Source organism: Kogia breviceps, chromosome 15 (genome assembly GCF_026419965.1).
Source record: "Kogia breviceps isolate mKogBre1 chromosome 15, mKogBre1 haplotype 1, whole genome shotgun sequence".
Taxonomy (NCBI): domain Eukaryota; kingdom Metazoa; phylum Chordata; class Mammalia; order Artiodactyla; family Physeteridae; genus Kogia; species Kogia breviceps.
Genome location: NC_081324.1, coordinates 20,294,844 through 20,321,744, shown reverse-complemented (window position 1 = coordinate 20,321,744; position 26,901 = coordinate 20,294,844). Strand labels below are relative to the sequence as shown.

Below are 26,901 nucleotides of genomic sequence, written 5' to 3'. Positions count from 1 at the left end.
AGGGGGATTCAGTGTGGAAATATATTGTTTCTCTTAATCTATAATAAATGTCCTATATTAGGTCCTTCAAGAAAAAAGCTCAGAGCTACATATAAATTCTTCCAATCCACAAATTATGTGTACAGGACGGCACACACTCGCTAAGGGGAGGAAATCAAGTGACTATATGTACGATTGATTCATTTACAAATTTGAGAACCTAATCTACTCTACATAATGCTTCATCACCTTATGCTTAAACCAGCATGCTCCACCACATTGAGAGGAGTTTCCAGACCAAATGCCTCTGATTGGCTTTAATGAACCTGTTGTAATTGATAAATTACTTGACATTTCAAACAGAAAAGCAATGAACTATGTCCTTCCCCTCTGCCTCATGAAACAATGAAGCGTTGTCAAATAAGACAAATAAAGAAAAGTCCCAATAGATAAATGTGGATTCCACTCACTTCCAGCCAACATCTAATCCTATCTATTGTATCTATTTATTTGAAAATAGTATGGAGATTGATAGTAAGAAGAAGAGAATAATAACTAAAAATACTGTAGAAAAAAATTGTCCGCTTTTTTTCCTGACTGTGTAAGACAAGAATAGCCAGTGTGCCATCAGTTAAAAGTAAGAGAAATTTATATTGTAGAAAAATAGGCAAAATTCATTAACACCATTGTTACAAGTCCACCTTTGGGACTTGATGGCTTTAAATTCCTAATATGGAAAAGTATCAAATTGTGGTAGTTTATTATTGTTCCTATATATTCTTGGCTTTCTGAAATGAGAAGTTAAATGCCATTTATAAACTTTCATTAAAGTGAGATTTAAGGGTTACATATCAACTAGCACAGTACCTAAAACAAAATGTATGATAAATTTAAATACCTTCTCTTTCCTCCAGTATTCTATGTTTTCATATTATTTAATTGGTCAAAAGTGTGTGCAATATGATTAGTAAAGTGTAATATGATACAAATATTAGAATATCATATGAAACCTAAACTAGAAATATTTTTCATGAGTAAGAAGTGATTTATTATCACCTCATATTAAGACATTATTCCCAATTTTCGCTTTTAAAGAATATATTTTTCAGAAGCTGTGCAATTATGTGATTTAGAACATAGCTTTTTTTTTCAGTTTGTACCTGTTTTAATTTTTACTGCTTTACAGAGTGATTTGAATGTGTTTCATATTAAATTCTTCCTCATTGTGAGAACAACAGTTTTTTTTCAGTTCTTCTGATCACACAAATTATTTTTATTTCTAGCCTGTCTTTAATCTTTTCTTGGTACAGTCACTTCAGAAAACTTTGTATCTATTAAAACTTAACGTATGTTTAACCCTCATAGGGGTTCCTCCCCACCAGTATTTCCACTCCTAGGTATAAATGAATGACGGAAATGAGTGCAGTTGTCCAGCAGAAGACAAAAAGTAGAATTTTCATAGCAGCTTTATTCTCATAACTCCAAGCTAGAAATTGATCCAAATGCCATTCATCAGTAGAACAGATAAATACAAATTAGAATAATTGTATATTATAGTACTATGGAGCAACAAAAAAACCCCAAAAAACTATTGATACATGCAACAATATGAATGGATCTCAAGAAGTAAGCAAAAGAAGCCAGCCTCTGGAAAAGAAAGCACACAACTATGGTTTTGTTTTTAGTAAGCTCAAAATAAACTAATCTGTGGAGTTAGAGGTCATAATAAGTAGTGGTTACTATCAGAAAGATATTGACTAAGAAGGGACACAGTGAGCTTTCCAGGTTACTGAAAATGTTCTATATCTTGATCTAGGTGGTGTTTAAATGGGGATGTACACACACACACACACACACACACACACCACTTTATTCAGTCATACATTCAAGGTTTGTGCACTTTCCTATATGTTATACCTTAATTTAAAAAATAAAATTGCAAAATTATAAACTTTTTTTTACCGTAACCAAATTTGTTGACCAAAACTCTAAGTATGAAAAATATTTTATTATAATCTTATAATCTTTCTGTTAATTGATTCATTCAATATATATTTGCTGAGTGTGCCCCATGTGCTTAACACATATCAATATTGGGGATGCAGCATCAAAAGGACAAAAATCCTGGTTCCTGTGAAGGTTATATTCTGTATTTGTTAAGAAAACCATAGCAGAATTAAATGAAATTTAAAAATAAAGTCTATCTCCTAAATAATGAAGTATTTTGTTGAAAGAATGCTTGTTGACCTAATTCATGAAAAACAAGCTCTGATAAACATTTTACCACAAGTTACATTGGTAATAACCTTTACCAAATACTAACAAAATAAGTGACTATAATTCCTATCATGTTTATCGCTTATTTATCAAAGTCAAACAAAATAAGTGATTATAATTCCTATCATGTCCAGAAAGGTCCAGGAGCTAATATTTAAGTAAGTATCCATTTGTTCATTTAATTTTTGAGTCAGTAAATATTAATTGAATGTCAGTTTGGAGGATTTAAAGATTAATCAGACATATATCATGGCCTCATAGTGATTACTTTTGAGAAGGCAAAATCAGAGTAGGACATAAATAAATTCAGGGTAAATATAAGCACTCCAGGAAAACATAGATATTGTCCAAGTTCAAATTAAGGAAGAGGAACATAAGAAAAATGGCCCTTAAAGTTTTGAAGATGCTGAAAGCCTTTCTCCTCTATTAAATTTATCAATTTGTCATGAAAAAAGATAAGGAATACTCTGATTTATATATATTAAACATTTACTGAATGCTACTTACATTACTGTTGTGGGACAGAACTATTTATTTATTTATTTATATGATTCATCCAAGACATCTAGAATAGTACTTGAGATATTACAGTCATTCAGTGAATGGCTATCGTTGAATTACTAACTTGATAGAATATTCACTTTTTGATATAGTAAATATCCATTAGAAGTATTATAAAGAAAGCTATATTTGTTCTTCCTCTTTCCATGAAGGAGTGGAACGATCAAAATGCAAGTAAGAGAAACAAAATACCTAGAAAACCCACGAAGAAAAATAAATTGCTCCTTTGTTAATAGAATTGGCTCACCAAATGCTCTCTGGTAACCTGCTTGCATCTATGACACAGATTTAATTACAAAGTGTGAGGGAAAAAAAACGGGGTGTAGTTCTTTTTTTCACTTTTTAGGGGATAATAAAGGTTGCATTTAAAGGGATTAAGCAACAAGAGTGACCGTTAGAATGACATATTTCATCATAAAACCATGGAGGTCCTGAAACGCACAATATCTTAAGCCCTTAAAACCACTCTAGGAAATCTCCCGTGTGTTTTTATCGGTTCCTCTGGGAAGGTTATCACCAGAAAGCTGTAATTAAATGGCAGTATTTAGTATCACGGCAGGTGCTTTTTTGCCTAAGAGTTTTGGGGGCTCCCTAGATGGATAACTGGGCCACTAAATGAGAAAAACAAATGCAGTCATTTTTCATCTCTCCAGGAAATTTTTGAAGTGCCACCTGGAATTACCTACCTAATTATCCTTATGAACAAGACATGCTTTCTCTTTTCAAAGAGGGCTGGAGGTTCTCTTTCGTGACTTTGGCAATAACGATCTCACCTTGTTTTATTTCTTCTAGTGCCAAGTGCCCCGCCTCAGAATGTCTCCCTGGAAGTAGTGAATTCGAGGGTGAGTTGTGGAAATGTTTACTACTTCATTACCAATACATGTGTAACTTTCAATCACCCATCCACTGCTTGGGGTGGATGGTGGCTTCCACGTGAGGAAATGTTCCAGAACAACACAGTGAGTGGCATTAATCGCACATCTTCCACCACACTTGAATGAATTAAATGAAGCAGTTGTTTGCTTCTAGTACACTTGATTTTATAAATGTTATCATGATTAAAGGCTGTTCCATCAGGTAGCAAAGTTGTCTATTTACCTATACTTATCAGTACAGTAAGTCCCCCACATAGCGAACCTTCAAGTTGCGAACTTTCAAAGATGTGAACGTGCATCTGTGTGCCAGCTGTTGTACTGTACTACTGTACTTTTCAGGGTACTGTACTGTATGATTAAAAATGTGTTCTTTTGTGTTCGTTTGTTTTTTTTTAATGTATTATTTGTGTGAAAAGTATTGTAAACCTACTGCAGTATAGTACTATATAGCCGATTGTGTTCATTGGGTACCTAGGCTAACTTTGTTGGACTTACGAACAAATTGGACTTTTGAACGCGCTCTCAGAATGGAACTCGTTTGTATGTGGGGGACTTACTGTATAGGACATAATGTGCTAGATGGAACAGTTGAATGTAGGAATGAAAAAAGTAATTACAAGAGGTGGGATAAAGAGAGACTTTGTTTCCTGGTAGATTTAATTTGAATTGAATATTTCATCCTCCTTCCTCTTCTTTTATGAATATAGACATGGAAGGCTGTTCTTGAGGTCTGATAAGGTTATCTGTATGAAGCAGTATTAATCAGTGATTAATGTTTTCCTGGCCTGAAAAGTTGATACAACTTTCAAAAGGGTTTAAATTAGGCTGGGTATAGCTGAAGATAAGGAGTTAATGCCAGAATCAGTTTTCTAGAAATATCTCCTTTTTCAAGTGTGTCTCACTCGGCATTGGAAAGAAGCGAAAACCACGCGGTAGAGGAAAGCAAAAGTAAGATTGGCCTGGCTTGCCTCTGGCATCATCTGGTTGTGTGCGCTCAGAGAAATAATTTCACTCTCCCTGGGTCTCAGTGGGGAGATTGGCCTAACCGGTCTCCAAGCTCTAGAAGACAACAGGAAAATCATATGTGTCTTAGAGAAAGTCATACTCTGATTTTTAATCCTAGCTTCCTCTTTTAGTAACTGTATACAATGTCAGAAAAGTTTCGAACCTCGGTAAACTTCAGTTTCTCTATATTCATAGAGTGTGCATGTTAATCCCTCCCTTATTGATTTGTCATGAGGAAGTAGTAATATAGCCTATGCAATGGATCTAACTTAGCATCAGTAGCTATTACTTCACTCAATCTACAGTTTCTTGCCATATTTTGCAAAAGTCTCTGACGAAGTCATATTTTGTGATTTTGATCAGATGTCAAATGAGTTCACCTTTTAGAGCTAGTGAAATGTCTCTAAAATGGTTATCCTCTTGTAATTTTAGGCACTAATTGGATAAGAATGAATGAAACAAATTTAAACTTAGAAGGGAGAAAAATAAATGAACTAAGGGAAGAAGATGACTAAAGGAAAATAATGAGAAATAGACATCACCCTAAAAATGACATTATTATTTACAACATTATTTTACAGATGTACTATTCTAATGAACAGATTGCCAAATCAGAGTCAATTTTATAATTATTGTAGGTTGCTAATGAATGAAACTGGGAGACCATCTTGTAGTTTCTCTTGTTTTAATGACTCATTTTTATTAGTTTCACCCGATTTACATCTTTCCTTCAGGACAGAGCATAGAAATTGACATAAGCTATTTTGTGTGTGATGCTTGTATCCCATAAAAAGTCTATTTTAGCAAAGGATGAATGTTTTCTTCTGGAATGTGAATAAGGCATTATTGAATGACCCTGGTTGCTGACTGTCTTTGACTATGAATTTATTACCCTCCTGTAAGAGGGAATTCCTGGATTGCAAAATTGACTTTTTCAACTGATATATATATATACATACACACACACACATAAATACACACACACACATACACATAATCAAATATCACAGGCCACACTCTTCTAAAATCTGCAGTGTTTGCAGCAACCAAATATTAACACCCCTGCTTCTATCTTCCTGAAGTTATCTCTGTAACGTTGCACTACCAGAAAATTTAACTTGTTCATTAGCTTTTCAGAATGAATACAGCAGGCCCGGGCACTAGAAAGCTTCTTGCTCTCCTCTCCATCCCTCTGTTATCTTCTTTCCTAGCTTTTAAGGCATTATAAATTATTTTTCTTGGATTGTTACCAAGAGGAAAGGCACTGGATGATCAAAGCACTGTTTTATCATTCCCAATATGTTGATGCAGAGAAAAACAATAACAATATGCTATTTTTATATTTGTCTCTTGTTTGAAAGAAAAGAAAAGCTCTCAAATATACTAATATTTGCCCCAGATATTACCATTTTAAGGAAAAAATTTGTAAAAAAAGAAACATTGTAGTTGAATAAGTGTTGTATTCTTTTAGACTAATAGAATTATGACTTAAATATTATTCATTTTACTTGGAAATTTTATTTAATATAGAAGGAACAGTCATATTTTAAGTTATTATTCTATATCATATCTGTAATTATGGAACATAACTGACCATTTTATTGACAGTCAGTGAGAAAATGTCTTGGTGTTTGCACACAGATGGCTAGGATTTCTGTACATAGAACCGAGAAGTGAATACAAGGTATAAAATTATCATATATAGATATTTATCATGGTTATGGCCACCTATTAGCCAATTGGACCAAGAAATCATGTTACAGGATATGAAAACAGAGGGGTCGTTATACATTCAGATAAAAGAACCAAAGGAGTTTTTGGTACTGTATTGTTCTTGAAAACCCATTACACTGGATTATCTTTATAAAGCTGTAATCACAAAACAGACTAGATACCCTTTCTGCAGACTGCCTGTGAACACAAATTTTGTTTTGAAGGAATCGCTTGACCTATAGATATTATTTTTAGGTAATGGTTATGATGAGGTGGTTATTTCTCCTACTAAATATTGTTTTTACAAGAAATAAAATGTTCACAAGAAAAGGGAAAGTAGTGATTTACAGTATGTACTTTAAAATGGGACTTTTTATTAGGAAAACCTTTTATAAGGATAATTTTCTTAAGATTTTACTTCAAAATTTAATTATTATTTGAAGAAATAAATATTACAACTTAGTCAGCTGTCATATAAACACAAGCTTGTAGAATGCAAAGAGCTTTTTAAGTTGGCACTTGACAGTTCTCCTATGTTCCAATAGAGAAGTTCTCAGAATAAGACCATTTACAGTACTAAGATTCAAGGTGTTTGGGCTCTTTTAGCCGCTCTTTGAGATCTTGAAAAGTCGCTGTGCCTCAGTTTCATTTATTCTTTCAACCTTTACTGTGTACTTACTATATATCTACTGTGTGTGTGTGTGTGTGTGTGTGTGTGTGTGTGTGTGTCTGTCTGTCTGTCTGTCTGTCTGTCTGCACAAATATAATGCTAGGGACATGACCCAGTCTTTACCTTCATGGAACTTACAGTTTATTAAGAAAACATGTGAGAGAAAATTCAGCTTTCATCTAACCACATTTAATCAGTTATAACTCTTCAAAGTTGACGTTTTCTCCTCCTTGATAAAATGAGAGAGCTGGAGAGATAATCTCTAAAATCTCTTATGGCTCTAACCATCTTTGACTGTATTTTTGCTTGTTATACCTTTTCTCAATCATTTTATCTTTACAAAATTAGGGAAAATGGCACAAGTATACTGATTAAAGTAGACTAGACTTTCACTCACGAGGCCAGGTATTTATCAACTAAGCACTATAGGGTGATTGCAAGGAATGAAATATTAAATCCAAATAAGAAAAAACAAAATCCAGTATATCACTGGGCATGGATCATTATATAAGTTTAGAATCTTTAAACACAGAATATTGGATTCCTCTCATTATATCACCATACACTTCTCTATTGTTGAAATTCTTATCCGTAATCTATGTGGATGTCATTTTGTTCACTCCTGGAAGGGGATATCCAGTTAGTCACTCACAGTTCAACAGTGTGTGATGCCATTACTGCAATAGTAGAAGATATGACTGGTTATCTTCCTGATATCTTAAAGTGTTCATTTCCCCATGCTTCAACATAATTTGGCATGCTTAAATAACTCAAAAATTAGTTTAGCAATCATGCAAATTCCCTTTACCCAGAAACTACCCAAAGGGAGAAGTAAAATAGCAATTTCCACCTTCAGGAAACAAACTGACGGTTTTGGCCCCAGATGTTTTAATGTCTTTAAAAAATTAATTAGTTAATTAATATTTTAATAATACAGGGGGAATCTTAAGTGTTGTATTGTTGGGTAGCATCAGAGGGCTGTGCTTCTGAATATGTGGTATCACAGGAAGGATTTTTTTTTTTTTTTTCAGTTAAGCTTTGACTGTTAAAGAAATACTTCAGGGGCTTCCCTGGTGGCGCAGTGGTTGAGAGTCCGCCTGCCGATGCAGGGGACACGGGTTCGTGCCCCGGTCCGGGAAGATCCCACGTGCCGTGAAGCGGCTGGGCCCGTGAGCCATGACCGCTGAGCCTGTGCATCCGGAGCCTGTGCTCCGCAACGGGAGAGGCCACAGCAGTGAGAGGCCCGTGTACCGCAGAAAAAAAAAAAAAAAGGAAAAAAGAAATAGTTTATTTCTTTTTTTAAATTAATTTTTTATTGGAGTATAGTTGCTTTACAAAGTTGTGTTAGTTTTTTCTGTACAGCAAAGTGAATCAGTTATACATATATATACATATACAGGAAGGATTTTGACTGAGGTCTCTGTCTTCTGTCATTGGGCTAGTGATAATTCTCTAATCAACAGAAGTGACAGCCAAGCGGATAGCTGAGTGAGGCTTTGGCATTTGATTCCCACCTGGGATATTCACTTGGTAGCCACTGTGAGCAAAATCGTCAAAATAAGGAGAAGAGGAGAAATTGGAAGAAGTAAAAACAAAGAGCCAGTTCAGTTATGATGTTAATTTGCAGGTCTTCTGTTTTTTTGCGGGGGCATGTCTTTGTTTTTTTTATTCTGAAATTGGGGTTGTCTTCTCTTGGCTGTGCAGAGAGCACTTGCGTTAACACTTTTTTTTTTTTTTTTTTTTTGCGATACGCGGGCCTCACTGTTGTGGCCTCTCCCGTTGCGGAGCACAGGCTCCGGACGCGCAGGCTCAGGGGCCATGGCTCACGGGCCCAGCTGCTCCACGGCACGTGGGATCTTCCTGGAGCGGGGCACGAACCCGTGTCCCCTGCATCGGCAGGCGGACTCTCAACCACTGCGCCACCAGGGAAGCCCCTCACCATGATTCTTATAAATGTTAATCTCCCTCTTGTGTGTTGTATAAAGGCCTTAGATAGCTCATGAAAAAGTATTTTTTGTTTGTTTGTTTCTCTCTGAATCATCCTAAATCCTTCGTAAAATACATTTTGGCCACTGAGTTACTTGGAACCGGAGTTCTGAGTCCTCCCCTAACAAATATGGTACATTTCCCATTTCCCAAATTTAATGTCCAGAAGGAGGAGACATACGAGACCTTAGATGATTGATTCCATGTAAAGATAAATTAGAAACTGGCACTTACAATAATATTTACACTAACAAACTTCACACTGGTATTTGTACTCAGTCATAATACACAGAACATTTTTTTAACATTTTTATTGGAGTATAATTGCTTTACAGTGGTGTTAGTTTCTGCTTTATAACAAAGTGAATCAGTTATACATATACATATATCCCCATATCTCTACCCTCTTGCATCTCCCTCCCTCCCACCCTTCCTATCCCATCCCTCTAGCTGGTAACAAAGCACCGAGCTGATCTCCCTCTGCTATGCTACTGCTTCCCACTAGCTATCTGTTTTACATTTGGTGGTGTATATATGTCCATATATACACTACCACTCCATCACTTTGTCCCAGCTTACCCTTCTGCCTCCCAGTGTCCTCAAGTCCATTCTCTAGTAGGTCTGCGTCTTTATTCCCATCTTGCCCCTAGGTTCTTCATGACCATTTTTTTTTTAGATTCCATACATCTGTGTTAGCATATGGTATTTGTTTTTCTCTTTCTGACTTACTTCACTCTGTATGACAGACTCTAGGTCCATCCACCTGACTACAAATAACTCAGTTCCGTTTCTTTTTTTTTTTTAACCATCTTTATTGGAATATAATTGTTTTACAGTGGTGTGTTAGTTTCTGCTTTACAACAAAGTGAATCAGCTATACATATACATATGTTCCCATATCTCTTCCCTCTTGCATTTCCCTCCCTCCCACCCTCCCTATCCCACCCCTCTAGGTGGTCACAAACCACCTAGCAGATCTCCATGTGCCATGCGGCTGCTTCCCACTAGCTATCCACCCTACGTTTGGTAGTGTATATATGTCCATGCCACTCTCTCACTTTGTCACAGCTTACCCTTCCCCCTCCCCATATCCTCAAGGCCATGCTCTAGTAGGTCTGTGTTTTACTCCCATCCTACCCCTAAGCTCTTCATGACATTTTTTTTTTCTTAGATTCCATATATATTTGTTAGCATACAGTATTTGTTTTTCTCCTTCTGACTTACTTCACTCTGTATGACAGACTCCAGGTCCATCTACCTCACTACAAATAACTCAGTTTTGTTTCTTTTTATGGCCGAGTAATATTCCATTGTATATATGTGCCACATCTTCTTTATCCATTCATCTGTTGATGGACACTTAGGTTGCTTCCATGTCCTGGCTATTGTAAATAGAGCTGCAATGAACATTTTGGTACATGTCTCTTTTTGATTATGGTTTTCTAAGGGTATATGTCCAGTGGTGGATTGCTGGGTTGTATGGTAGTTCTATTTGTAGATTTTTAAGGAACCTCCATACTGTTCTCTGTAGTGGCTGTATCAATTTACATTCCCACCAGCAGTGCAAGAGTGTTCCCTTTTCTCCACACCTTCTCCAGCATTTATTGTTTCTAGATTTTTGGATGATAGCCATTCTGACCAGTGTGAGATGATATCTCATTGTAGTTTTGATTTGCATTTCTCTAATGATTAATGATGTTGAGCATTCTTTCATGTGTTTGTTGGCAATCAATGAATTCTTTGTAGAAATGTCTATTTAGATCTTCTGCCCATTTTTGGATTGGGTTGTTTGTTTTTTTGTTATTGAGCTGCATGAGCTGCTTGTCAATTTTGGAGATTAATCCTTTGTCAGTTGCTTCATTTGCAACTATTTTCTCCTATTCTGAGGGTTGTCTTTTGGTCTTGTTTATGGTTTCCTTCGCTGTGCAAAAGTTTTTCAGTTTCATTAGGTCCCATTTGTTTATTTTTATTTCCATTTCTCTAGGAGGTGGGTCAAAAAGGATATTGCTGTGATTTATGTCATAGAGTGTTTTGCCTATGTTTTCCTCTAAGAGTTTTATAGTGTCTGGCCTTACATTTAGGTCTTTAACCCAGTTTGAGTTTATTTTTGTGTGTGGTGTTAGGGAGTGTTCTAATTTCATACTTTTACATGTAGCTGTCCAGTTTTCCCAGCACCACTTATTGAAGAGGCTGTCTTTTCTCCACTGTATATTCTTGCCTCCTTTATCACAGATAAGGTGACCATATGTGTGTGGGTTTATCTCTGGGCTTTCTATCCTGTTCGATTTATCTATATGTCTGTTTTTGTGCCAGTACCATACTGTCTTGATTACTGTAGCTTTGTAGTAGAGTCTGAAGTCAGGGAACCTGATTCCTCCAGCTCCATTTTTTGTTCTCAAGATTGCTTTGGCTATTCGGGGTCTTTTGTGTTTCCATACAAATTGTGAAATTTTTTGTTCTAGTTCTGTAAAAAATTCCAGTGGTAGCTTGATAGGGATTGCATTGAATCTGTAGATTGCTTTGGGTAGTAGAGTCATTTTGACAATGTTGATTCTTCCAATCCAAGAACATGGTATATCTCTCCATCTATCTGTATCATCTTTAATTTCTTTCATCAGTGTCTTATAATTTTCTGCATGCACGTCTTTTGTCTCCTTAGGTAGGTTTATTCCTAGATATTTTATTCTTTTTTTTGCAGTGGTAAATGGGAGTGTTTTCATAATTTCACTCTCAGATTTTTCATCATTAGTGTATAAGAATGCCAGAGATTTCTGTGCATTCATTTTGTATCCTGCTACTTTACCAAATTCATTGAGTAGCTCTAGTAGTTTTCTGGTAGCATCTTTAGGATTCTCTATGTATAGTATCATGTCATCTGCAAACAGTGACAGCTTTACTTCTTCTTTTCTGATTTGGATTCCTTTAATTTCTTTTTCTTCTCTGATTGCTGTGGCTAGAACTTCCAAAACTATGTTGAATAAGAGTGGTGAAAGTGGGCAACCTTGTCTTGTTCCTGATCTTAGTGGAAATGGTTTCAGTTTTTCACCATTGAGGACAATGTTGGCTGTGGGTTTGTCATATATAGCCTTTATTATGTTGATGAAAGTTCCCTAAGTTCCCTCTATGCCTACTTTTTGCATGGCATCTTGGTATAGTATGCAAAGGCAAAGATATGCAAAGGAAAGATGGTGTCATTGGTCTTTTGGGGACGAGGGCAGGGCTGTGCTGGAGCCTGCTTATGCTGGTTCCTAAAATGAACTGTTAATTTTTTAAGGAATTTTATGAGCCCATTGTTAAACAGAATCATTGTTAAAATTAAATTATATAAACATGATTAAATGATTTCTGGTGAAAAAGGTAAAATTTGAAACCTGTCACTTCCTCATTACTACATTTTACTCTTATCTGTGCTTTGGGGTTATTTACATCCAGTTTGCACGATGGAAGTAATGTATAGTGGTGTGCTTTGTACATCTCTTCCCCACTCTGCCATCAGTGACAGTCACACTGATAGCTTGAAATTCCCCTTGTTGGGTGTATTTATATCACAGAAGTCAGCCAATGCTAAAAACGAAGGCTTTTTCTCCCAGAGAGCTAGTTTTTAAACATTTATTAGTATCCCACGAGACCAAGATGAGTGCTGGGAGGGCCCGTTCTTTAGCCTCACCCTCTCTTTCTTTAGTGGACTTTGAGGCACCTCAGGAAAACAAAACAAAGAAGAAAACTGGACTAAATTATATTGCAACTATGAACATGAAGAGGTAAAAAAAAATCAAGAAGGAATCGAGGAAAATAAGTCTTTTACCATGAACACATTCATTTTACAAATCTGGTCATGAGACTGACACTATATTCATAATCCTAGGGAAAACAGCACAAAGGTAGATCCATATAACCCTTCTGCTACTGGTTATCTTTTGTTTTCTTAGTCTCCTTTACATGATAATGATTAGTAAGATGGAGAGAGGCGATATACATACATATATATGTATATGTGTGTGTATCTTTCTCTCTCTCTCTTTATATATATATATATATATATATATATATATATATATATATATATATATATATACACATATATCCACAAATTACATGATCTTTGTTTAATCCAGGAAGTGATCCATCCACCTTCAGTGGTTATGATGCATGATAAACATCTCTGTGCCTTCTTTGAAATGAAAGTGACCATCTTGCATAATAAAACCACACTTAGAATTTACTTCAGCAAATTATAGGCTTTCTTCTTCTTTAACGTACAGTTTTGTCTTTAACATAAAATTCAGTATGCCCCCAGTACAGAAAAATTACACATTGCCTTTAATAATATCTTTATAATGAATATAAATTATTTCATTAGTTATGAGTTATTCTAGCCTTTTAAAAATGATCCAAATATTTTGTGTTATTTAGAAAACACAGTTATTTTTTTCTTAAGGGGTTTCAGTATCTAATTTTTCAAAAACATGTGTAGCCTTGTGTCTGTCACTTGGCCATTTGACCTGAAATTCCGGTCATTGAGGTAAACCATTTGAATTGCAGTATAAGTTAAATAGACCAGTGTGACTTTTTTTTCTTATTTTGAATTATATATAAAGGGAGCAAATGCTTGCCTTACAAATCTTCACTTAAAATTACAAAATATTTTAAAATTCTGTATACAGAAATTCAGTTTAGAACAGTTGATTTCAATCAAATATTATATGATTTCTCTCTATAATTGCTAGTAAATACCTAGACTTTTAGAAATGTCTGCACAAGTGAATTCATGTAGCTTGAGATCTGCTTTTCCTTGAGGCACATGAAAACTTTCTATTCTATTCTTAAAAGGATGTGCCTTTTTCTAAGAATATTTTCTAGACTCCTAGTTTTGGTTTTAGAATTGATTTTTTCCCCCCATGCTGAGGAGGACATGAATGTCAGGATCTTCACTATGGGATACAGTTTGACTGAGTGACACACACAGGAGTCAGATGTTATCAAGAAGAAAGCATACATATTCTCTGACACGTAGGTCTTGTGAGAAACTGACACTGATGGGAAGTGATGCTCTTTAGCCGAAAGGGGGAGTATCTATCATGCTGTCACATCAGATTTGGTTCAAACTAAGTGAACACTTTTATTATGATACTGTTCTTGGGAAATATACTTCTGAACATGCTCTTGGGTTTTTGGATAAGTTATAAATGACCATAAAGTATATATAAAGCAGTACCTGTCATAATAACCACATGATAAAAGAAATTTTTGCTTGTGGTAACTGTCAATATCTGTATCTATGAAATGGACTATAAAGTCAGTAAGTACTTCAACAGTGCAGCACGTCCTATTCTTACCTAATTCCAACAATCAGCAGTCCTTTGCCTGACTTTGCAGAGAATTGTGACTAGTGATATAACTGGTTTGAAGAGGCTCTTTTCCTTAATGAACTTGAGACTTATTTCAGCTCTGAATTTTATATTTGAAGACTGATTTAACATGTGAGTATGAATTGACTTGAAACTTTTCAAAATGCAACCCTTACACAAATTCTGTTTAATCCTCATGATGCTAGATGGATCTTTCTAGTATTAAAAAAAAAAAGGCTAATCCACTCCCCTTTCCCTCATCTATAGTCTCCTCTATCACATGCACAACAGCAACAGCAAGACAGAATCACCAAGAATTTATCATGAAACTGTAATTTTAATTTTGTTGGTTTATAAAATAAGTGGCTGGTTCTGTAATTATCTATCTGATATTTGGGTCCCCTTTATAAAACATTCTTCTAGCTCATTCATACCTGAACTCTTCTGGGGACAGTGAACTTTTTTCTCTCTAAGCAGCCATTTTTTGTCATTTGTAGGTCTAACTTCAGAAATTTATGTTCACTTGTCATAATTATTTCCCCTGGGACTATAGGGAACAAATCTAGTGAATCTAGTGGCTTTCTCTTATGGCACTACTCTGAATATTTGAAGATGTCTGTCAAGCCCCCCTTTCCTCCACATATTTTTTTCTCCATGTTAAATATACTTAGTTTCTACAAATATTTCTCATTTGCTTGTCAGCTCCCGGCTTGATATGTCATCTTTCTCTGCATAGTTTGTAGATGTCATTTGATTATTAATCATCCCTTTAGGGTACCTTCCTCATGTTAAATATTACATTATTATTTGTATAATATGCAATCACATTGATGGTGTAGGTGATCACATCTTGTGGATTCATTATAGAGGTGATTCTCCACTAAAAAACCTTTAGGTATTTCATGAATTGTGCTTACAAACCGCATCTCCTTTACTCTGTTCATGCCAGCCTTTGTCGGATTTACATGCAGGACTTCTTTATTTATCTTTATTACATTTTGTCTCAGATGAAATCCATTACAACCTTTCAAGGTCCCATGGAATCGTTATGCACTTACTCAACATCAGTGAACAAAGATTGGCAGTATAGTTGTTACATGTCAGGCAATGTGTAAGATCCTAATTCTGTGGTCCAGTTATTTCATACATCACCCAACTTCAGTTGGCTTCCTTATTACCAGCAATTTTCTCTCCCACTTTAATTTGTCCATCACCCCAGACCATATTATGTTTCTCCCCCTTGAAGAAAATTTAATTAAAGACCTTAAATTCTAAAACCATCCTAAATGCAACCTAAGTGTCCATCAACAGGTGAATGAATGGATAAAGAAGATGTGGCACATATATACAATGGAATATTACTTAGCCATAAAAAGAAATGAAATTGAGTTATTTGTAGTGAACGAGATGGACCTGGAGACTGTCATTCAGAGTGAAGTCAGTCAGAAAGAGAAAAATAAATACCATATGCTAACACACACATATATATATATATATATGGAATCTAAAAAAAAAAAACAAAAAAAAAACTGGTTCTGAAGAACCTAGGGGCAGGACAGGAGTAAAGACTCAGATGTAGAGAATGGACTTGAGGACACAGGGAGGGGGAGGGGTAAGCTGGGACGAAGTGAGAGAGGGGCATGGACATTTATACACCACCAAATGTAAAATAGATAGCTAGTGGGAAGCAGCCACCTAGCACAGGGAGATCAGCTCAGTGCTTTGTGTCCACCTAGAGGGGTGGGATAGGGAGGATGGGAGGGAGACACAAGAGGGAGGAGATATGGGAATACCTGTTTATGTATAGCTGATTCACTTTGTTATACAGCAGAAACTAAGACACCATTGTAAAGCAATTATACTCCAATAAAGGTGTTTAAAAAAAAAGAAATGAAAACTATAGTAACATAAAATAAGTAAATAAATAAAACCATCCTAAGTGGTGATTCTTCTTTCCTTTCAGACCTGTACTGTGTTCACTTTCAATGAACTGATTAACCTCATTAATACTTTCCCTTCATTTTTTTGGTTCCACTTATCATTTTCCCCTTTATCTTGCTCTTATTTTCAAACTGGACCTTGTGTTTGATCATGTGACTAATATATTCACCACCCTCAAGATTATTTATATTTTGTTTTGTTTTGCTTTAGCACTACACCATTTGTCTCTTATCAATCCTCTGAACTCTCTTGCCTGTTCCTAAGTCAGGCCAATGAGCTTTATGGGAGAATATTCTACAATGACTGAAATACCTACATCTGAAGGAGCCTAAACAAGCCACTATTGCTCTTGTTGACAATTTCCAGTTCTTTCCATACAGTCATCGTATTAGTTATTAATCTAATACTTCTTTAGTTTTCCCTAGAATTCTCTATGTCATGCACAAAAATGATTCAGAAATTTGTTCTGCTTTCCACCAAAATCCACATTTTTGCCCATATCCAAAAGGTCAATTAGTATGCAGGGCTCCATTAACCTAGCCCTGTTTCATCAAAGCTAAAATTATATCAGGAAACAGTTTTTCTATACATTTTTTAAAGAGTAATTGAAGCGGATTCATTTGGGTAATTATTATAGGTCCCCATTTCATCTCATTTCCTGTAGTTTCAGGGTCAATACATTTGTCATATTCTTATTCAAAGCCACACAAAAGGAGTTGATAAAAAGAAAAATTGATCTCCTGTTTGGCGTCCTGGTTTTCCTACTGAACTGTGTCTGATTTTACTTAAAACTCTCCTGAATTAGTACTGGCACCAAACATGTGGACCATTGCCTATAACCTCATGATTGGTATAATATCCTTTTACATGGAGTAATACAAAGGTCAACACAAAAGCAATATGCAAAAATGAAGTAAATATTTTTTTTCACATTCTTTCTAGTCTCAAAATGTATTTGCCAATCATGGATTTTGTTTTGTTTTTTGTTTGTTTGTTTGCTTCCCAAAGTCACACAAAGCCTGGCCAAATGTACCACCAAAAAATCATAGGTATAACCTACAGAAAGCCATCCTTCTTTTAAACAGGGACTTAATGACCTATTTGGAATATGTCAAATATTCAGAATATGTCAAATATTTACTTTAAAGATGAAATAATCCAAGCCCCCAATTTTAACTATATAAAATACACACATGTCTAAATTCCTCAGCAACTTAGTCATAACCCTGGAACCCAAACCTCAGTTGTCAGTGTCTACCTAAACTAGTACTTACTCTGTTCTATATGGAAATTCTCAAAGAACTGATAATGATTTTTAATACCTAAATCTCTTGAAAAAAATAACAATTTGTTTCATTATGATTTGTTTAAAGTTGAAGCTTTTGATAACCGTATTCCTCTCTTCTTCCTTATAAATATATTCATCTTATTACTTAGACAAGACAAATATGTGTGACAAAGGGAGAATCACATAATTTTTGTTTGACAAACCTCACAAGTGTGTGGAAGGATGCCCTATAGATAGCCAATTTCCATTCTTTTCATTCTAATGTTAATGATGTTATTTAAAGTTATTGGATGCACAGCATCAAATAACATTCTTTCAAGTGACTTTATGACACAGAGGGTACATTGCATAAGGAATATCAAGTAGAGCTTCTCAGGTGTTTTTCCATTTAAAATGCAAAGGACGAAACGCAATTACTATTTATTATTTAGTTACCTAATGCCTGCCCATCATGTCTTTTAGAATTTGGCCCAGTAACTTATAATTAAAGGAATTATCCCTGCTGGATGTGGGCACAGATTCATATTAGTTCTGTGAAAGCCTGTCTGCTGTCTCACTGTAATGAAAATTTAAACCTCTTAGAATGGCATGTGGTACCTAGAATTATTCTTCTTTTGTCTGAACAGAGTTGCAAGGGAAAGAACTGCTAGAAAAGCAAGTCCCTATTCCTTTCCATAAATTCTTCTCTTTCAAGCATGCATTTTCTTTTTTTGAAAGGATTGATGAGAAAAGTATGAAAATATTTATACAGCACTGTAAGACCATAGATCAGTAAAACGGAAACAAAACAACCAGTCTCCCAATTGTTTGGCTTTTTTAAAATTGTGGTAAAATATAATAACACAAACTTGACCATTTTAACCATTCTTAACTGTACACTTCATTGCTATTAAGTACATTCATATTATTTTGCAACCATCACCAATATCTACCTCCTGAACTTTTTCATCATCCCAAACAAAACTCTATATTCATTAAACAATAACTCCTCCTTCCCTTCTCCCTTCAAACTCTGGTAACCACTGTTCTACTTTGTCTCCATGAATTTGCCTATTCCTGGTACCTCATGTAAGTATAATCATACAATATTTGCCCTTTTGTATCTGGCTTATTTCACTTAGCATAATGTTTTTGAGATTCAAGCATATTGTTGTGTTGTCACAGTAACTTGTTCCTTTTTATTGCTAAGTATAGTTTCATTACATAGATGTACTGAATATTCATCCTCCTATTGGTGGATTTGGATTGTTTCCAGGCTAGGGCTATCATCACTAAAACAGCTACAACAGTCTTAAATAAGTATTCAGTTGACGTAAACTTTCTCTTGGATGAGTATCTAGAAGTGGAACTACTGGTTCAGAATTTAGATATATGTCTTACTTGATTAGAAACACTTTTCCAAAATAGTTTTGCCAATTTGAATTCCCACCAGCAGTGTATGGAAGTTCCAGTTGTCCAGTCTTAACCAACACATGTATTGTGAGACTTGTTAATTTTAGCAATCTAATGGATGTATAGTCATGTCTCATTGTGGCTTGAATTTGTATTTCTCTGATAACTAAAGATGTCAAACATCTTTTGATGTTCATTGGCCATTTGAGCATTTTTCCCATTTATTAAAGCTGGGTTGTCAGTCTAAATTATTGATTTGTTGAACTTCTTTAACATTATGGAAACAAGTCCTGGTCAGATTTTTGGATTGGGAGTATTTTCTCCACATCTGAGGCTTGCCTTTTCAGTTTCTTATTGTTGTCTTTTGATGAGCAGATGTTTCTAATTTTGATGAAGCTCATCACTGTGTTTTGATTTCAGTTTTAATACCTTGTTTGACCTGTCTAAAAAACCTTTGTTTACCTCAATGTATGAAGATATTTTATGTTTTACTACCGTTTACATTAAGGTCTATGATCCACTTGAATTAATTTTTATGTTTAGATTGAGGAAGAGGCCAACCTTCTTTTCTTTTTTTTCTTTATATAGATAGCCAGTTTTATTAGCACCATTTGTTTAGACACTCCCCTTTTCTTATTGAATTATTTAGTGTATTTGTCGAAAACCAATCGACATATATGTTTATGTCTACTTCTGGACACTATTCTGTTTCACAGATCTATTTGTTTTTCCTTTTGCTAACACTGTGTTGTCTTAGTCACCGTACCCTTAGAGCTTGATTTCTCATGGGGTAGTATAAGTCCTCCATCATTGTTGTACTTCTTCTTCAAGATAGATCATTTTTACTTATATTCCTTTTTAGACTATTATTCTCCACAAAGAACATGTGATCTTAGTAGAGAAATGATCTGGATTCAGTTGGCAATCTCTGCTATATTATCCTTCGTGATTAAATAAGGCAAGGCCCATAAAGTAACTTTTGCCAAATATGTGTATATGTGGCTGAATGAGATAAAGCAAGGTGAGGGCTAATGTTTTGAGGTGCTTTTATGCCTTTTCTTTCCAGATCTTGTTATATTTAAATGTAATTTTCACGACAAACTCTATGAGATAGTTTTTACTATCTCCATTAGTAGATGTATAAAGTGATGGTTAGAGAAGTAATCTGTTCACATGATTCAGCTGTATTTTCTTTCATTCTTGATGATCAAGCCTGGTCAGCAGTCATCCTAAGTGATCATGTGGGGTTGACAACTACACTTTTAGCTAGAGACAGGTCTTCCTAGCCACCAGTTGTTACACTGAAAATATATATATATATATATATATATATATAAAATCCAGAGAACAGTTTTAATAACTCTATGACAGTTCAATGGGCCTTCCATAAAAATTACATCTAGAAGTACTTTATAAGTGATTGGGTATGAGAGAAGTCAAATTCTGATTCTCACTGTTTTTAAAAAGCACTATTAAGTATAAAAGTAAAATATACATAGCATTTTTTATGCCAAAAAATGTGTGACAAAATTTTCTGACAGCATTAAATGTTAATAGTTGGAAAATTATACATTAGTTACACATCAATTTAAATAAACAGCCAGATGATCGTCATCTTGCCACTGCTGAGAAAGAAAACCTTAGCACACAATTGGGTTTAACCTTTAAATCTGTTACTTATTGAGAGGTCCTAAGAAGACAAGTTGTCCATCTAAAATCTTTAAATCAATTATTTTCTAAAAGGCCCGGCCCTCATGGTTCTGCTTGACCTTCACATGGGAAACTTGGAGATGTCAGTTGTTAAAAGTAACTAAGTTTCTTGTATTCTTTGAATTTATCTAGTATGTATTGCTGATGATTTTCTTCATGACAGCTACTTTTTTTAATGTTCTAGAGAAATGCACCATATCTAGGGAAAGTGTATTTAATTTTTATTCTTCTAATGGATCTTCTGATTTATCAGTCATTAGGGGATATATTATGCTGGGTTTTAGGTATTCAAGCTGCATCTAGGTGAATCATGGCTCCTAGAATTATGTAATACAAATGCTTTGTTGAAGTTAAATGGTACCTTTATGCACTGCGGTGTGTTACATAAGATTATAACTCTCTTGCAAATTCCTTTATAAGTATAATAACCCATGAAACAATAATCTTATGATTATGCATTTTAATCCTTAAAAAACTCCATGACATAGGATCGAAACATAACTATTTCCATTGAAGATGAGGAAATAGAGAATCAGAGATATTGATGATTTGTCCAAGCTCACACAGACTGTAGGGTACCCCTGTGTTCCTTATGAGTCTTAGAATAGTAGTAGACACCAAAAAATGATATATTAGAAGTATCACTGCAGCTAAGGAACTCACAGCCTAGAGGAGGAGTGAGAAAAGCAGCCAAACATGTCAAAGTGAACTTGGAAAATGCTATGATAGAGGTATGTTAAGAGGACAGGAAACCTTAACTTACAGAATGGGGACCATTAACCTATGGAAGGTGAACTCTGAGAAGTTAGACAGCTAATAGTTATTGAAAGGACCTTCAGTGTCTTTTATGTGCCATGTGCATGCCATATACAATACCCAATCTTACTTAACCGTCACAAAAATCCAGCAAAGTCCATCACTGTTCTCCATTCTCTAGTTGCAGAAATTGGAGGAAAGAAAAGCCCAAAGAACAGAAAAGATGAAATGACCCTTCCATGTGTCTGCCCGGTGTATTGTTTTGTGGTTCTTCAAACCCCAAATAACCTTGAATCACTGAAGCTTTCTTCATTGTTTTCGGTTATTAATGTTCTCTGCTGTGAGCTCTTTAGTGGTAGCTCATGTTGAAAGAGGCCATGGAGTAGAGATGACGGTTGTTTTGATAAGTGAGTGAATTCACAAGCAGAGCAGGTAATGAGGGGGAAATACACTTACAGAAAGATCCAGGGTGCATCCCTACACCGTTGAGCCCTTTGATTGGTGTTATCGGCATGAATAACAAGAAGAATGCTTGAGAAAGTCAAAAGAAACTTTGAAGATTTTCTACCTTGAGTAGAGGAACTCAGATGTTTTTGAACACTAATATTCCACCCCAGGAATCAGGGGGCTTTGGGGAAAGACCTCTGATTTTCCTTGGTTTCTCTTCAAGGGGGGTGGACATGATAATATAATTTGCAGAATTTCACATGGCCTATTAGAAGAATTCTTTTATTTTGAATACTCGAGAGCTGATATAATACTATAATTCATGCCTTTTATCTTAGCATGTGAAAGTGCTGCATAAGCAAAATGGTGACATAATACACATTTTAATCAAAAGTAGGACAGGGCAATAAAAACTATGCTTATAATTTTATTTTTGTTGGAGAAGAATCGTAAGAAAAGAAGTAACGATATTTAGACTTCCAGAATTTTAGTTCTAGAATCAGAAAAACACTGTTTTCTCATAAATGTGTAACGTATAATCAGAAACAGTCATGCCTCTACTCTTTTCCAAAAGAATAAATAACAGAGTTTAAATTATTTTTATATTAGACAGGTTTTTTTTTCTGGGGATTTTTTTAAAAGGGAAGAGATGTTAGATAAAATGACAGATGAATGCAAATGCTAATATATTTTTTAAAAGCCTCAGGAACAAATGCATTGAAAGCTTCCATGTTTGATTGTTCCTTAAATACTGAATATTTTCCCATTTCTGAGATGGCCTCAGCCCACCCTAAGCCATACCAAAATCTGCTATAACCACTGTGGGATCAGCAATCGTCTCTGTGATTGCCATAGTTATAGTCAATTTTATATATGAAAAGCAGAGAAATAAAAGCTACCATTCCTGGTTCTACTGCTGAAAGGCTCAGAAATAGAGCTGTTCAAGTGTATCCAGGTAGGAATATTTGTAGAAAATATGTTAGACAATGATCTTCAAGGCATAAAGGGCTTTGGTATCAAACAGACCCAACATTAAGACACTCTTTTTAGCTGTGTGACCTTTTTGTAGTTAATTAACAATCTGTCTGTAAAATGAGACTAATACTAGGTCCTTACTCTCCTACGATTGTCATTAGAATTCAACTAATACTTCTAAATACACAGTACCTAGTGAAGGTTATTATTTTTATTTTTAATATTTCCATTTTTCTCTGAGGCTATGTCTACACTTACAAACCGGTTTCTCAAAGTCATTTTTAAAAGCTTACATTTAGTCAACCCAGTTTTAAGATATTTGTAATAAGGGCATGTATGTTCACTTTTATAGTCTTATATTATTGTGTACATATTGCTTACACGCACAGAAGAGATATCTTTAGTGCAACAGCCTGTGCTGCTGATGGCAGAAGAACCACCGAAAATGTTGGCGAGTCAGCCAGACCTTGGAAATATTCCTTACCTCTTTGGGAGCAGAGATCTCTGAGCTTCTAAACAGGCCTCAGTTTCTACCCGTTATTTGGCCCAGAGGCTGTGAAGGAGGGCACTTCAGTAGGACAAATCAAGGTGATCCAGGGCAGGGGGAGGGGGAGGTGTCGTAACGTCTAAAGCTGGCTCTCAAAAAGGTTGCTGGTACCTTAAATGTATGAGTGTCAAGGGCTCAGCTGGGCTGGGAAGAGCTAAGCTGCTGGGGTCAGAAAAGAGCCAATCAGAAAAGAGGCGAAATGAGAGTAACAGTCAAGCTTTTGCTCACTTCGCTGCAATAGTACAAGCAAGAGGCAAACCAGAGAAAGCACTGACTCTCCTCCTGTTCCATTCCTCCCATGCAGCAGCACAGACACTGGGCTTGTCTCACTGCCCAGGGAGCCCTGAGCAGAATGTTCTGTGGTTTCGTGGACCCTGGGCCGGGGGCTGGAGGGCAGAGAAGGCTAAGAGTGGGAAAGGACCGAGCGCTGAGTCAGAGCGGAGAAAAGTGTCCTCCTGGTCCCCGCTCCTTTCCCCAGAATGAGCTCTGGGCACAGAAGCCTGAGGTAGAAGTCTCTGCTTTTCTTTTTCTCTCCCAGAAAAAGACGCCTCTGAATGAGCTGCATGGGCTGGGATTGCAGACAGGCTTGGAACATGGCCACTGCCAGCAGGGCAAGGCTGAGGCCCTGACTGCAACTGCCTTCAGAGACTGCAGAGCCTCGGATGTGCACCAGGTCTGCCGTGGGGAGGGCAGCTTCCAGGGCACCTGCCAGGTGAAGTCTTTGCAATCACCCGGGGTCAGGCCTGGAAAAAAAAATCACACCGGGTTTTAGGCAGAAGCCAGGCTCTTCTATAGCAAGCAGTCCTGCAGACGTCCAGGACTAGCAAGGATCGGAACTTCTTGAAACTGGCCAGCCTTTTAGTTTTCCTTCTCTTTACTCGCAGTAAAATTCATAAAGCAGAGGAGGGGTGGTGGGTTTGTATTGAAGATGAACGTGATGAAGAGAAACTAGGACGACTGAGGCCCAGGCCAGAGCCAGTAATAAGGAGGAAACTGTGGTAGCTGCTCATTTTAAAGCAAGAGAAAATGTGTTAAACGTTTGAGTTAGAAAGTAAAAGAGTGAATCAGCTAACTTGGAGCTTTCACAAAAATCTTCAAGCTTAATAATACGTTTCCCATGGAGAAGCCAGGAAGCTATGATTTCTTTGTTCTAAATCGCATTTAGGATTCAATGGATTGACATATAGAAAGCACCTAGTGCATTATCTGAAACATAGTGTTTTCTCAGTCAACGTCTGTTCCATTTTCTCAGGAAAGTGGAAAGGGGTGGATGTAAAAATTAGTTAATCACCAAATACGTATTAGATACCTAGTGTGCCAGCTTTTTGTGATAAAATTAACCAACCAAACAAACAAATACTATGAGCAAAGGCCCGTGCCTGTAGAGAATATTTAGCCTCATTGGGGAGATAGAAAATAAAATTTAACTCCATCGTAGTTATGGAACCAAATGAACTCAAGAAAGTAGTGTAGCACCCTGTCGATGGCAACGCGTTGTTAGGATCAAGAGTTTAAATGACTCTACAGAATTTGCTGAATAGGCCCTAATATAGACCACCGGTCAGTTTTTTATTTTTTTCAAAACTAGGCTAGTATCATGTTCTCCAGTCTCTCAATAAAACGCATACCATTTTCAGTCACTGAGTAAAATCCTCTGATCCCCCAAGATGTCCAGACCTATCCTTCTGTGTAGAAGAAAATGATGAGGTGTGTGTGTGTCTCTGACATCCTGACTTATGGCCAGGAACTTTCAAGGTTCAAGCACTCACTTTGTATCCCTGGTTTTGAGATATGACAGTACTGTAAGTGGTAAAGGAAGGACCCCAAAGCTGTAAAAGCCATCTGACTGTGATTTAAGAAGGAACATTTTTTTTTTTTTTTTTTTTTTTTTTGCGGTACGCGGGCCTCTCACTGTTGTGGCCTCTCCCGTTGCGGAGCACAGGCTCCGGACGCGCAGGCTCAGCGGCCATGGCTCACGGGCCCAGCCGCTCCGCGGCATGTGGGATCCTCCCAGACCGGGGCACGAACCCGTATCCCCTACATCGGCAGGCGGACTCTCAACCACTGCGCCACCAGGGAAGCCCAAGAAGGAACATTTTCAACATGTTGAACTGACGTGGGTATTTCTGGATTTAAAAGAGAAGCCGAATGATGAGGAAAGCAGCCGTACTTCAGTAAATGGCACCAAGGCTGGCACTGAATGAAGTAGCACTTGAGCTGTCAGGGACCTGGGTCCTCATTACGAGTGTGAAGACAACTTCTGACTGTATTGTAGATTTTCTGGCAAAAAAAAATTAAAAAAAAAAAAAGCTGTCTCTTAAAGAAGAATCATCACGTAATACGGCTTGGGGAAGACGCTTCAGCAGTGACCGCAGGGGAACAAATCAGTGTAAAACCTGAGAGTTCACGAAGGCATTGGTACTTGGCTGCTATCTTTAGCAATCGCATCTTAAGGTTCTGGTGCCAGTCACTGCAAATCTTTCAGATGCCTGACAAAGAAGCAGGCATGATTCTCTGAGCAGCTAGAGGATAACAAATGGAGTAAGGCAGGGGCCAGTTGTCCCTTTGTTTCTGAACTATTCATAGTACCTTCTATGTCAATGTAATCAAAAGATGGGAATTTGGGGCTTCCCTGGTGGCGCAGTGGTTGAGAATCCGCCTGCCGATGCAGGGGACGTGGGTTCGTGCCCCGGTCCGGGAGGATCCCACATGCCTCGGAGCGGCTGGGCCCGTGAGCCATGGCCGCTGAGCCTGTGCTTCCGGAGCCTGTGCTCTGCAACGGGAGAGGCCACAACAGTGAGAGGCCCGTGTACCGACCAAAAAAAAAAAAAGATGGGAATTTGGCAGTTCATTGAATGCTACTTCAGAGTGCTCTCAGCAAAGACATAGAATAATTTACTGGCAGATCATGTGGTATAAGAATCTTCGAGGAAACTGGAGACTCTTGGGGAAGTTTGGATGCTGCTGGAAAGCAGGATTCAGGCCCTACCTTTAAATGAGATTTTCATGGTGTGTTAGCCATATGACGTTCACACACCCCACATGGTCATTCAGTTGAAGGGATGGGATGGGAATAATTGTTCTCACTCTACAGATTCAGCTGGCTTCTCTGTAGCAATCTAGCCTTAAAACTCTTCCCTTTCTTTTTATTATAGTTACAGTAGATTCAACGCTCAAGTAAGCTTGTTAGGAAAAACAGAGCAAGATAGGAGTTGTTCTCTGGGGGTAGTTTGTCAAGGGCAATGCCCTAACAGCCTCAGCAACGCTTCACAAGGTGCAAGGAAGTCTCCCAATGATTATGAAAAATATGAGTGGGCTTCTGCATGTTATACACAGTTTCGTTTCAAGGAACAGTCAGGTTATTTTGCTGCTGCAGAGGTAACCAGATGTAAGCTTTTTGCAGTTCACTTTGTGCTATCACACTGAGCATT

General features: G+C 36.7%; 1 protein-coding gene across 3 annotated transcripts in view; it reads left to right on the top strand.

The window, feature by feature from the left end:
• The window catches only part of DCC (DCC netrin 1 receptor), a 1,166,577-nt gene that overhangs the window by 829,262 nt on the left and 310,414 nt on the right, over window positions 1-26,901 (top strand). For all 3 annotated transcript variants that reach the window (XM_067014926.1, XM_067014925.1, XM_067014924.1), the window contains one exon: window positions 3,610-3,659. In XM_067014926.1, the coding sequence (XP_066871027.1) occupies window positions 3,610-3,659 (50 nt within the window). The remainder of the gene's footprint in view (window positions 1-3,609; window positions 3,660-26,901) is intronic.